The sequence below is a fragment of the Camponotus vicinus genome, unplaced genomic scaffold (assembly GCF_025532165.1).
Source record: "Camponotus vicinus isolate PSW18456_S1 unplaced genomic scaffold, iyCamVici1.0 SCAF_3, whole genome shotgun sequence".
In the NCBI taxonomy this organism is placed as follows: Eukaryota; Metazoa; Arthropoda; class Insecta; order Hymenoptera; family Formicidae; genus Camponotus; species Camponotus vicinus.
Genome location: NW_028141967.1, coordinates 1764278 through 1777224, shown reverse-complemented (window position 1 = coordinate 1777224; position 12947 = coordinate 1764278). Strand labels below are relative to the sequence as shown.

The 12947-nt window shown below is 28.4% G+C and overlaps 1 protein-coding gene across 2 annotated transcripts; it reads left to right on the top strand.

The window, feature by feature from the left end:
- The first annotated feature begins 1235 nt into the window (after positions 1–1235).
- On the top strand, positions 1236–12890 carry LOC145968441 (ATP-binding cassette sub-family C member 4). Of its 2 annotated transcripts, XM_083093885.1 has the most exons (17): positions 1237–1487; positions 3149–3259; positions 3993–4158; positions 4482–4712; positions 5868–5999; positions 6360–6551; positions 6759–7067; positions 7176–7679; positions 7844–8149; positions 8677–8868; positions 9160–9667; positions 9925–10155; positions 10420–10659; positions 10923–11185; positions 11255–11694; positions 11900–12029; positions 12532–12890. In XM_083093885.1, the coding sequence occupies exons 1-17, from the start codon at positions 1414–1416 to the stop codon at positions 12739–12741; spliced, it is 4239 nt and encodes a 1412-aa protein (XP_082950011.1). In that variant the 5' UTR covers positions 1237–1413; the 3' UTR covers positions 12742–12890. The 2 variants fall into 2 exon arrangements, with proteins under 2 accessions (XP_082950012.1, XP_082950011.1); XM_083093886.1 differs by lacking the exon at positions 10420–10659 and having other exon boundaries at positions 1236–1487.
- The last annotated feature ends 57 nt before the right edge of the window (positions 12891–12947 follow it).

The window sequence follows — 12947 nt, the reverse complement described above, 5'->3', positions numbered from 1 at the left end:
TTATACATATTATATATTATATACATTACATATATTTTACGAAACTATATTACAAAAATATTCGTAAATGTACAAATACATACTCATTTACCAATATCTTTGTATTCATAAGTAATTATTTTCATATATTCGATGAGCTCAGGTTTGCAGTAATACAGTACTTCATTGTTAATCTCTTACAATCGGAATCTTTTCATCTCTCTCTTCTTGCACGATTATAGTTGTAACTTCTCTCCTGCGTATTACTAAGTATGTTAAATAAATATAATTGTACAAATAGATTGTTAATTTATAGATAGATTGTAAGTTTACTACATATGTATAGTAAACTTATGATAAATGAATTATGCACAAAATATTGTATATAAATATACCAAATAAATAAACCAAAGTACAATAAAATATACAAGAAAGGCAGAAAAAAAATTGCAGTAATTTAGTTTTTATCACACCCTATATTCTTCAGATAATATAATATCATTGAAAATCGACAGTATCTCATATAGAAACTTTAACAAAATTTCTTTTCTCAGGAAAAGATTAAAAAAAGACGTTAAATCGACATATGTTCATTAAAAATTTATCGTACAAAAAGACATCAATTTAATATCAATGTACATCATATAAAAGTATTTTTATTTTATTATTCACTATTTAAATTTATCTGTTCTAGACAAATTTATGTTTTAAAGAAAAATGCACTAAAACTGGAAATAAAAAATTATTTCAATATATATATATATATATATATATATATATATATATATATTGAAATAATATTTTATTCCATTTTAGTGTATTTTACTTTAAAACATAAATTTTTATTATTTTTATATTTCATGATACTTTTGATGTTAAATTTGCATTAAATTTTTATGATTTTTGCAATATTCTTTAATATTATAACTTTTATAAAAAAGATATATACATACATGCATCTATATATATATATATATTTATATATGTATATATCTTTTTTATAAAAGTTATAATATTAAAGAATATTGCAAAAATCATAGAAATTTAATGCAAATTTAACATCAAAAAGTATTATAAAATATAAAAAAATAATAAAAATTTAAAGAAGTTTAGCTTAAAAATGTATTTTACAGAAATGAAATGTAAAAACGAAACAATTTACATATATTATAGATAAGTAAAGTAAATGACTAAGTACGTTCTTCTATAGGAACGTTATTATCAATGCCTGGTAATATGAAAAGTAACGTAAATAGATACTAAGTTTCAGTAAAGAATTGACTTTCGAAAAGTGTGTCTCGATAATAAGGGGAGAAAAAGAGAAGAAGAGTAAAGTTGAGAATGCCAATTGTTTTAATTTTTTTCAGACAGTCTAAATTATTGTTAAATCTTGTAAGATCTTCAAAATTCTAAGATTATCGATAGTGAAACAACATGAATAAGGACTCAACTCACATAAAACGGAATCCTAAGGAGACCGCGAATATCTTTAGTCAACTATTTTTTTGGTTCGTTAATATATTTATACAATATTTCGTATACATTTTTAGAGCAAACGAAACTTTTTAGAAATTTTTTTATTCTTCAGAGGATTTTGGATTTTATTCAAAAATGAAAGCTTAAAAAAATAAATATTTTTTCTTTCTTGAAAAAATGAAGATTTATAATCTTAAGGAAAGAAAACAATTTTTTCAAGCAGAAATTTTTTTGTTTCTCTTTTATATTAAAGAAGATGTCTTTTTAAAGGATAAACATTCTTGTTTTAAGAAGAGTTTTTGTGTTTGAAAAAGTATTATTATTCTGTTGAAATAATGCATAATTTTATTATTTTAAACAAAATAAAATTTCCGTTTTTTTCATGAGAAAATCAATTTCAAGAAAAAAATTTTCTTTTTTGATGAAGTATATATTTTTCATTATACAGGGTGACCCATTTTAACTTAGGCAGCCAAATAACTCGAAAAATAAGCAAGATAGAGAAAAATGTTTTAGACAAAAGTTGTATGGTTTCGAGGGGGCCATAAGTTGGTATCATTGGTTTGACCTTGAAGAGTCATTTGAAGGTCACGTGAAGGTCACTTCAATTTTTTTAAATGGAACATCCTATATATTTTTGTACATTCTTGTAGCTCATCTCGAGAGCTTTCCAAAACACTATAATTAAGTACTATTTGAGTTATGAGGCTTGAAATAATTTCTTAATTTTACATAAACCGTAAAATATCTTGTAAAATATTCATTTTTCGATTACCTTACCTTAATAGTTTTATGTACAAAATAATGAGAGGAATCAATTGGTGTAAAGAAAATACATAGTTGTTTCGAAGAAAAAATATGTAATTTGCAATTAACAATTACATATTTTTTCTTCGAAACAACTATGTGTTTTCTTTACACCAATTGATTCCTCTCATTATTTTGTACATAAAAGTATTAAGGTAAGATAATCGAAAAATGAATATTTTACAAGATATTTTACGGTTTATGTAAAATTAAGAAATTATTTCAAGCATCATAACTCAAAAAGTACTTAACGGAAAGGTACTTAATTATAGTGTTTTGGAAAGCTCTCGAAATAAGCTACAAGAATGTATAAAAATATATAGGGTATTCCATTTAAAAAAATTGAAGTGACCTTCACGTGACCTTCAAATGACTCTTCAAGGTCAAACCAATGATACCATCTTATGGCCCCCTCGAAACCATACAACTTTTGTCTAAAACATTTTTCTCTATCTTGCTTATTTTTCGAGTTATTTGGCTGCCTAAGTTAAAATGGGTCACCCTGTATATATATATATATATATATATATATATATATATATATATATATAAATGTTTCTGATTTCCCATAAGTATTTGTCTCATAACCAATAGAAGGAATTTCTAATTACTTATTATTAATTATATGTATAATTATTATTTTATTTATATATATTATTTTCTATTTCTTTCAAATATTTATTTTAAATTGAAATAGAAAATAACTAACCTATATATTTACAAAGAATGTAATGAAAAATGTATGTGAATAAACTTCTCTTGAGATATTTATACGGAATTTGTTTTTCAGAACTTTATATTAATTTATAGTAATTATCTTTGTAACCGATTTTACCTTAATAAAATTAAAATTTATGTAGTATTTATGTTATTGTTTCGCGTATAGGTGGATGTTAGACTTGTTTTTAAAAGGCGCGAAGACTGATTTGCAGGAATCTGACATTTTTCAACCATTGAAAGAAGATGACTCTAAAAAAGTGACAGATCATCTCGAAAAGTGAGTATTTCCTGCTTTTAAAAGCGTACAAATGTAACGAATAATATCGTTTGTAATAATTATAGCTCTTATATTTTTTATACAAAAAAGAATAATGAGTTAATTTATTGATAATATGCTAATAATTTATTAATAATTATTTTAAACATAATATTATATTTATAATATAATCTTTTATTAAAATTTAATAACAAACAATAAAATATAACCGATATGTAAAATATAAAAGAAAAAAATATAAAAGAACTTTCTTTGAATAGTCATGAGATAAAAAAATAATTTCATAAACTTTTCTATTTTAAATTATATAATTAATGTGATTCATGATTTTGTCGAGGTACAATACTCATGATTTAGATTAAATAACAAAAATCAAATATAGCTATCATAAATTTTCTGTTATCTGTTATATACTGGTATCAAATGGTTAATGAATTTTGATTCATTAAAAAATGGAATAATATTTGATAAACAGGTATAACATCTTCCGAATTAAATGATATTATATCTTCATTAAGAGCGAATAAATTTTTTTCTTTGACAATTATTACAGATTTCACAAAAATACCGAATCAAATAAATTCATAAAACTCTTGTTAATATTAAATAAATTAATTTTACATACATAACTTCAAGGCATAAAATAATTATGAAAACACTTTGGAAACTAATAGCAATTCCTTTTTCCAAAATTATTTCAAAGCATAAATAATATTTTAATATATTTATTTAGATATTGGAATCGTGAATTGCAAAAACTAAAAAAACTGGAATATACTGTGGGCAAAGATGGGCAGAAAGTGCGATTGAAGAAGAATATTCGTCCGAAACTATACAAGGCACTCTTCGGCGCCTTTTGGTTGCCATATGCCATTATCGGAATCTATATCTTTATCGAGGTGAAATATTGATAATTTTGCAAAAAAGCATAGAATGTTAACAATATCTTTGACCATTATATAATACCATTACGTAAATGAAAAAATCAATTGATTAAATATTATGTATTGTCCTCATTAATCAAATTAATTATTTTTTATATAGCTTTCACATTAAAAAAAGAGAGAAAAGAAATGAGAAAAAAATTTATTGCATTGCATATCTCGCACTTATATGTCGAGTTAGATTTTCCTGCTTAGATATATAAAATTATGTTAAAAATTTATGTAAATACAAATATGCAGGAAAATATTAAATTTTTTTAATGTATTCTTGTTTCTAGTCATGCATATTACGAATTTTGGTACCGATTCTGCAAGGTTGGATTATCAGTTATTTTACTCAAGAATCAAATTCAACAGACCAAATAGAAAAAAACAAGACAATGATTTATATCGCTTGTTTAGTGATTTGTCTTTTTAGTGCCGCCTTGATGTTAACCCATATTACCATAATGTCGCAACAAATCGGCATGAGAATACGCGTTGCCTGTACCTCCCTTATCTATAGAAAGGTAACGTTATAAATAAATTTTAAGTTTCGATAATAATCTAAGAATTTCTCTAGAAAGAGAAATCTGCTCTTCCTGAACAGAAATAGCGTCTCGAGATCAATTTCGATCGTTTTACGATTTTGATTAAAACTTGCGAGACACGTATTTATATCGCAAGTTTAATGAAAAAGATTCATCAATAAATTATTAATATAATGAAATGTTTAACATCGAAAGAAATTGATTTCACTGATGGAAAAATTAATTTAAACGATTTTTTTCGGTTTCTGTAAAAGTGGATTGCATGTATTGAATTTATAATTCTCTCTCTCTCTCTCCCTCTCTCTCTCTCTCTCTCTCTCTCTTTCTCTCACATATGCACATATACACAAATATATGCACTTTAAACACACACAAGAATAACATATAAAATTATATTATTAGTACTTATTTACAAATTCATAGATACTTTCCTTTGCATCAAATAAAATATCAATCATTGTCATTAATATGTAATTATTAATACATACAATCTTAAATTAAAACATGTAATAATAAAAAATAAAATAGTAAGTCTATCCTTCATTAATAATATCCTATTTGATTTTTGAAATGTATTCGGACCAGTACTCTTGTTTGAATTTTTTCGACATCTATTTCGCAAGTTCTCGTAACATGCGAATGTAAATACAATAAAAAATTATGGCAATAGCGCGTTTATCATCAACAGAAATGACATTACAGTTATTATCTACTCCATTAAGTCTATCCTTCGACTTTGGTCGATAGCGTTCGATATGTCAGATACTGAAATTCCACACATGTGTGTAAAGGAATGACGCCTTTTTTAAATGTCTTTCAAAATGCAATAAAGAAATAGATAGAAAAAAATATTTAAAAAAATGTCGTTCGCAATAAAAGTGCCTCGTTATATTTTATTTTTTAATCGTGAATCTATATATATACATTATACAGAAAGTATTATATTAAATAATTATAAAAAAAAATAATTTTGTATACTAGTTTTATTAAATTATTAAATTAAAGTAAAGCTTTACGCTAAATTTACTATAATAGCTCAATTTTTTAAATAAATAGTAAATTCATAAACGATGGTTCAAGAGATATAATTATTCCCAATAATAAATCCTGTAATTTTTCTCAAAACTGTTACAGATATTGCGATTGAATCAAACATCTTTAAGTCGAACCGGTGCTGGACAGATTGTGAATCTTCTCAGCAATGATATGAATCGGTTCGATTTATTAACAATATATCTGCATCACATATGGATTATGCCTATTCAGGTAACATTTTATTTAACAAAAAGTATTTCTGTATCCAAAAGATTAAAAAGAAATAAACATCTTTAAAATATATCTTATGATTTCCTCCTGTAATTAGAATTTCTTAAGCTAATTAATTTTTTACATATATTGCACATTTATTTTGTTATATTTTATAAAATCACTTCTATTTATATAAACTTACTAATTTTATATCACTTCCATTTATACACACTTATCTTACTAATTAATTACGTTGAAATGTAGATTTGTTATAAAAATGAAGCATATTTTCCTGCTTATTCACTAACTTCTTAAAGACATTATTTTATATAACAAAAAATTAACTGTTGAAATTACTGATTCTTCTTTATTTACTAGATCATAATCGTGGGATACATAATGTGGCAGAAGGTCGGTGTCTCGATTCTCATAGGCATCGGGTTACTATTGATAATTAGCATACCTATTCAGGGAACTATCAGTTTGCTAAGCCATAATATTAGAGCCATAATCGCGCCATTGACCGATCGACGGATACAGCTGATGAATGAACTCGTAGCCGGGATACAGGTACTTTTGGAAAATATTTTATTCACTATTTTATTTTTAAATGATTATATATATTCGTATAAAAGTATTATATATTATACAAATCTTCTTACATTATATACATCTTCTTATATTATATAACGCTTCTTTTACAATTTTAAATAAATTTTACAAGGGAATTTTAAATTTTGCGAAAAAATTCATAATTCACGTTTTTTTTCATTTTAGGTAATAAAAATGTATGCTTGGGAAAAACCATTCAACAAGATTGTGTCGATAACGAGAGCACTGGAAATCAAAAAGATTAAATTCTCGGCATACGTGCGCGCTACAAATATAGCTATCATAGTGTTTACGGAGAGGTTGCTGCTTTACTTTACATTGATAATGTTCGTATTATCGGGAAATAATCTGAATGCTGATGTGACTTATACTCTTACAACATTTTTTAACATTCTTCAACTCACTGCGGCTTTGTATTTTCCGCAAGCGCTTATAGTACTTGGCGAGACGATGATATCTATGAATCGATTAGAGGTGCATCATCATGTATATTATCACGTTTCGAATCGCGTTATATACTGATTTTTTTATTTTTTGGCTTTTCGTGTTTGTTTAATGACTAATGTAGCCTTTAACATGCAGGATCTTCTATTAATGGATGAAGTAAATATGGAATGCTTTAAGGAAACGTTGCAATCTAAAGACGAAAAATTAAACAAAGTGATTGGTACGAACAATCAAATAGATGTCAACAATAAAACTCCTGAGGAATCATATCGTCCAATTTGCGTGAAGTTTCATCGCGTTTCTGCAAATTGGATCAACGGACAACTGCCACCAACATTGTGTAACGTTTCAGCAATCATTAATCCGGGTAGACTATACGCCCTGGTCGGCCCCGTAGGCTCCGGTAAATCTTCCATGCTTTACCTGCTGCTGAAAGAGTTGGATCTCGGTGCAGGTGCCGTGATTCTCACGCATGATCCCTCAAAAAAGGTTTCTTACGGTAAAATGACTAACTGTTATCACATAGAAAATTCAAATATACGCATCTCCTACGCTAGCCAGGAACCCTGGCTCTTTGGCGGCACTGTAAGAGACAATATATTATTTGGCCAACCCTTCGATAAAGTCAGATATAGTGAGGTAAATCAAGATTTAATGAATGAAAGTAATAATTTTATATTGGTTTAAAATATATTTTTTAGTCACTAAAAGGACCGTTAAAATGAAAAACATTCTCTTTTTTTTATTTCTAGGCTCTCTAAAGGTCTTTGATATTTTATAATTCAAGCAATTGGCGGTTTCAGGTGACGCATGTGTGTGCATTGTTAAAGGACTTCCAACAGTTTCCACAGGGTGATATGACAACAGTCGGTGAAAGAGGCGCATCTCTCTCCGGAGGTCAAAGAGCGCGAATCAATCTCGCGAGGGCAGTCTACAGGCAAGCGGATCTTTACTTGCTCGATGATCCTTTGAGTGCGGTAGATACTCATGTCGCCAAACATCTCTACAAAAAATGCATCACCGAGTACCTCTACGGAAAGACAAGGATTCTTGTTACACATCAGTTGCACTTTCTAAAACGTGTGGATCACATTATCGTGCTTGACCGGGTGTGTGTGTTAAATTAAATATTTTTGAATCAGTATTTCGACCTTTCAAATTGTGTGCTTTCTACATTAAATTTTTACTATTTTCAATTCGAAAAAAATTATTAATTTAAATCTTTCATACAAAAATTTCATTCTATTAAAGAAGTAAAACTTAGTGTGTTGTGCGGAATAATAAAATGTTAATTATATATTTATATATATCATCAACTTAATTATTTCTTTTTCTTTTTAATTACTTTTGATAAAGAAATATTTAATCTGTGCGTAATTAAAAAATCAATAAAAGTGTATTAAAATTATATGTATAATTATCATAAATATTGATAAAATTAATTAACGTTAATCTTTAGAAAATCTTTCTTTTTATCAAAAGATAATACTTTATAAATATTTTGATTAAATATTAAATATTTTAATACTTTATAAAAAGATATGTAATTATTATTTATTATGAGATCATGTTAAAAATTATATTCCTAAAAATAAAAATATTCTTCATATAATCTAATTTAATTTTGCTTTTCAAGGGCTTCGTAAAGATGCAAGGAAGTTATAAAGAATTGATAGAATCAAGCAAAGATTTCATTGAGATGATGAATGACTTGACAAGCGCCGGAGCGCAAAAAAAGGAAGAAAATGCAAGAAAAATTTCAGAAATGTCTTTAAGGAATATGCTGATATCCAAACGTCTTTCGGAAGTGTCGATCGCAAGCTCTGTTGTAAGACCATAACTCATTTATTCATTTATCATGTTTTTGTATTGTCCTTATTAAATAAAAATTCACTTAATCGAATAATAGGTCGAATAATAAATCGAATAATTAGAAGTATATTTGCACAGTTATATTAATTATCAAAGATATTTAATATAGTTTTACACGGTAAAATCACTATAATGAAAAACTAAATAAGGTTCTTATTAATACATTATTTGCGATTTGTGATTTTGTGCGCTTTTAGTAAACTAGTCTTTGTCTTTGCAAAAATTGCCCAAGTGAATACTTTTCTAGTATTCATCACCAAACGACGATTTGACTTGTATGGAAAACAATCTAGAAGGTGAAGAGATGATGCGTGGTCGAATATCCAGTAAGGTGTTCAGAGAATATTTACACTATGGCGGGAATTATTTCATTCTGTTTGTGCTGCTGCTATTTTTCATCATCGGCCAGGTTGCTACCACTGGCAATGATTACTGGGTTTCGTACTGGACCAATTTGGAAGAGGTCAGGCGAAATGAAGATACTGCCGGCGCCAATCAAATTGATAAAAATTACATGAACATGCGTAATGATAGCTTCTTGGCATTGATCTTCACGTTGAATTCGGACGGTTTGCTCAGTAAAATAGATGCTATATACGTTTACACATTCTGTATTATCACTTGCACCGTTACTATATTATTCCGCAGTTTTCTCTTCATGAAGATCTGCCTGAACTCCAGCAACAACCTGCACAACATCATGTTCTCCAATCTGTTACAGGCGCGTATGTCCTTCTTTAACAGGAATCTTTCCGGTAAGTGGAGCAATGAGATGAATAAAGAATGATGTAGAGAAAGCAAAAAGATGTCAAATAAAAGGAATCACGATAGTTTTGCATTATTTTGAATTTGAGAACGAAAAGATCAAAATATTTGTTTTTAATTCGAGTATTATCAATATTATAATAATTTCTACGTTTATCTGTGATAGAACAAAATATAATGATTGACAGAAATGAATCTTTAATCATGTATTTACAGCATTCCAAAAAAAAGTATAATTTTTTTTCAGGTCGAATCTTAAATAGATTTTCAAAGGACATTGGCACGATAGATGAACTGCTACCCAAAATAATACTTGAAGCACTTCAGATGACCAGTGTAGTACTGGCTATATTTGTCATGGTGGCGATACTTAATCGATGGATGATAATACCGATAATCATACAAATTATTTTATTTTATCTGTGGACAAAGTTCTATCTCAAGACTGCTCAAAGCGTCAAACGTCTTGAAGGAGTAAGTAAGTATTTAAAGATAGAGAGTAAGAGAGAGAAAGAGAGAGAAGTAATCATCCAGAGCATAAAATATATTTCTTAAATATTTTTCTTACATTATTATTGATTTTCTTGAATTATTAAAATCGGACTCTTGGATTCAAAGTTCTCATCAAACTGTTATGAGTTAGAATCTTTAGATTCATTGAATATTATTAATGTCAAAGCTGGATTCTAAAGATCTTGGAGCAGATGTACGAACTATATGTTTGATATAACTTCGTTTTTAGCTAAGAGTCCGTTGTTTTCACATATAAACGCTACGCTAAATGGATTACCGACGATCCGGAGCAGCGGTAACAATATCGAGAAGATGGTACGAGACAAGTTCGATGAATTGCAGAATACTCATAGTGGAGCGTGGTACCAAGTTTTGGCATGTGGATCTGTTTTCAGCGTCGTTGTGGACACGATTGCGTGCTTGTTCATAGTCTGTCTCTGCTATTCCTACATAGTGATAAGTGAATATGGTGCGTTCTTTTCAACATTTCAATTTCTGAATATTCTCAATTAATGTTATATATTTTTGATAGATGTTAAAATATACAAGAATATATGATATTATGAATAAAGGGAAAATATATCTCTCTTTCTTTTTTCTCTTTCTCTCTCTACGAATTTGTAAAAAAAAATAATATATATTTTACATATATATAACATTATACAGAATACTATCTTTTATTAATTGGTAATCTTTGAGATTCTTTTTTATCTTTCTTTTATTAATTTTCAGGCAATGTATCCGGTAGCGATGTAGGTCTGGCAATTTCGCAATCACTAATCTTGGTCGGCGGTTTGCAATTCAGCATAAAACAGATAGCCGAGACTTTTTCGTTGATGACAGCTGTGGAAAGAATTCTCCAGTATACAAATCTTCCCACGGAACCAATCGTTACCTCGGATGACCCTCCACCGCCCACATGGCCGTCTCAAGGACGATTAACATTCAAGAATGTCAGCATGAAGTACGACAAGAACAATCCGTTTGTCTTAAAGGTAAACGAATCAATCAACCTTCATTGCAATTCAATGCACGTCATATATTTCATCCACGTCATTTCGCAGAATCTGAACATGTCTATTGAACCTGGTTGGAAGATCGGTGTAGTAGGACGAACTGGTGCTGGCAAATCTTCATTAATCTCCGCGCTCTTTCGCCTGTTTGATGAAGATCTAAAGGGTGAGATTAAAATTGACGGCCGGGAGACGAGCACGGTGAATCTGCAGGAGTTACGTTCCAAGATTTCCATCATACCTCAGGAGCCGGTGCTTTTCTCCGAGAGTTTACGCTACAACTTGGATCCGTTCAATCAGTATGACGATGTGAAGCTGTGGGAGGTGCTTCGATTAGTCGAGCTAAGCGAACTTGCGTTGGATCAAAATGTCCTTTGCGGTGGCCGTAACTTCAGCGTCGGTCAAAGGCAGCTCATATGCTTAGCTAGAGCGATCTTGAGAAATAATCGCTTGCTCGTTCTTGACGAAGCCACAGCAAATATCGATTCCTAGTAAGTCTCAATAAATTTTGACGAGCTCATTACACAAAGCGCTTGTGCTTTTAAATATATAAATTTGAAAGTTTAACAATATCGGAATATTTCATATCGAATTAAATCTCCAGTAAAGATTTAGATACTCGATCAATAAACGGGTAATTTACGAATTTAATGTTTTGTATTTGCTATTATTTTAAATTTGTATTTCCTTTTTCAGTACTGATGCTTTAATTCAAGATACGATAAGGAAGAACTTTAATAATTGCACTGTCATCACGATAGCGCATCGTTTGAATACTGTCATAGACAGTGATCGCATCATAGTGATGGAAAACGGTTACATCGTGGTACGTAATTTATGGAATGATAAAAATATTAATTTTATAAAAAAATAATTAAAAATACACACAATATTTCTTTTCTTTACATAAATATTTCAGAAAAAGTTGTACGCATTTAAAAAGAATTTTAACAAATATCGGTTTATATGTCTCTCTCTCTTTCTCTCTCTCTCTCTCTTTATATATATATATATAATAAACAGTCAATATTTAAATTTATATCGTAATTGGAAGAACGCTGAAATAAAATTAAATAATTAAATAATAAAGTGTAATATAAAATTTTCATACTTTCATAAGCTTTTAATATCTTCACAATATTTTTTTCTTCTTTACACTGTGAGAAAACTTTTAGTATTACGACAATAAGATTTTTAAAACATTTCTTAAGAGAGATGATTAGATAGATAGATAAGAGAGAGATAATTAGATGGATAGAGAAAAAGAAGGAGAATTCGTATAATTATATCATAAATATACAATAATTATATCATAAATATACAAATAGGAACTTGGCACGCCGTACGAATTATTACATGACAAACCGAATGGCTACTTTAAGCAAATGGTGGAGAAGACGGGCAATCAAATGGCACAGAATCTTTTGGAACAGGCAAAAAATGCTTGTCTGAAAAATAGAAATAATCGGAATTTGGATCTATCAACGCAAAATTCCGGCGAGAGCGACATTATAATCACAGAACAATCCAAACTATAGATTTGCTTATACTAATGATACACATAATAGTAATTTGTGTTCAACGAAAATAACATTGCAATTGTTGTGTGATATAATACAATGTAATAAATTATAAAGTGTAACATAATTATTATAAAATATTATTATTACTAACGGATTTTATATAATTGCAAGCTGTTTTTTTATTCTTAATTACTATGCATTTTTATCCAACGCATCCTCTT

Bases quoted from the DNA above. Each gene is read 5' to 3' on its own strand.
- LOC145968441 (XM_083093885.1), top strand. From the start codon at position 1,414: ATGAATAAGGACTCAACTCACATAAAACGGAATCCTAAGGAGACCGCG. The intron at 7,680-7,843 runs GTAAATCAAGAT...TGGCGGTTTCAG, and splicing joins ATAAAGTCAGATATAGTGAG to GTGACGCATGTGTGTGCATT. The intron at 8,869-9,159 runs GTAAGACCATAA...ATACTTTTCTAG, and splicing joins TGTCGATCGCAAGCTCTGTT to TATTCATCACCAAACGACGA.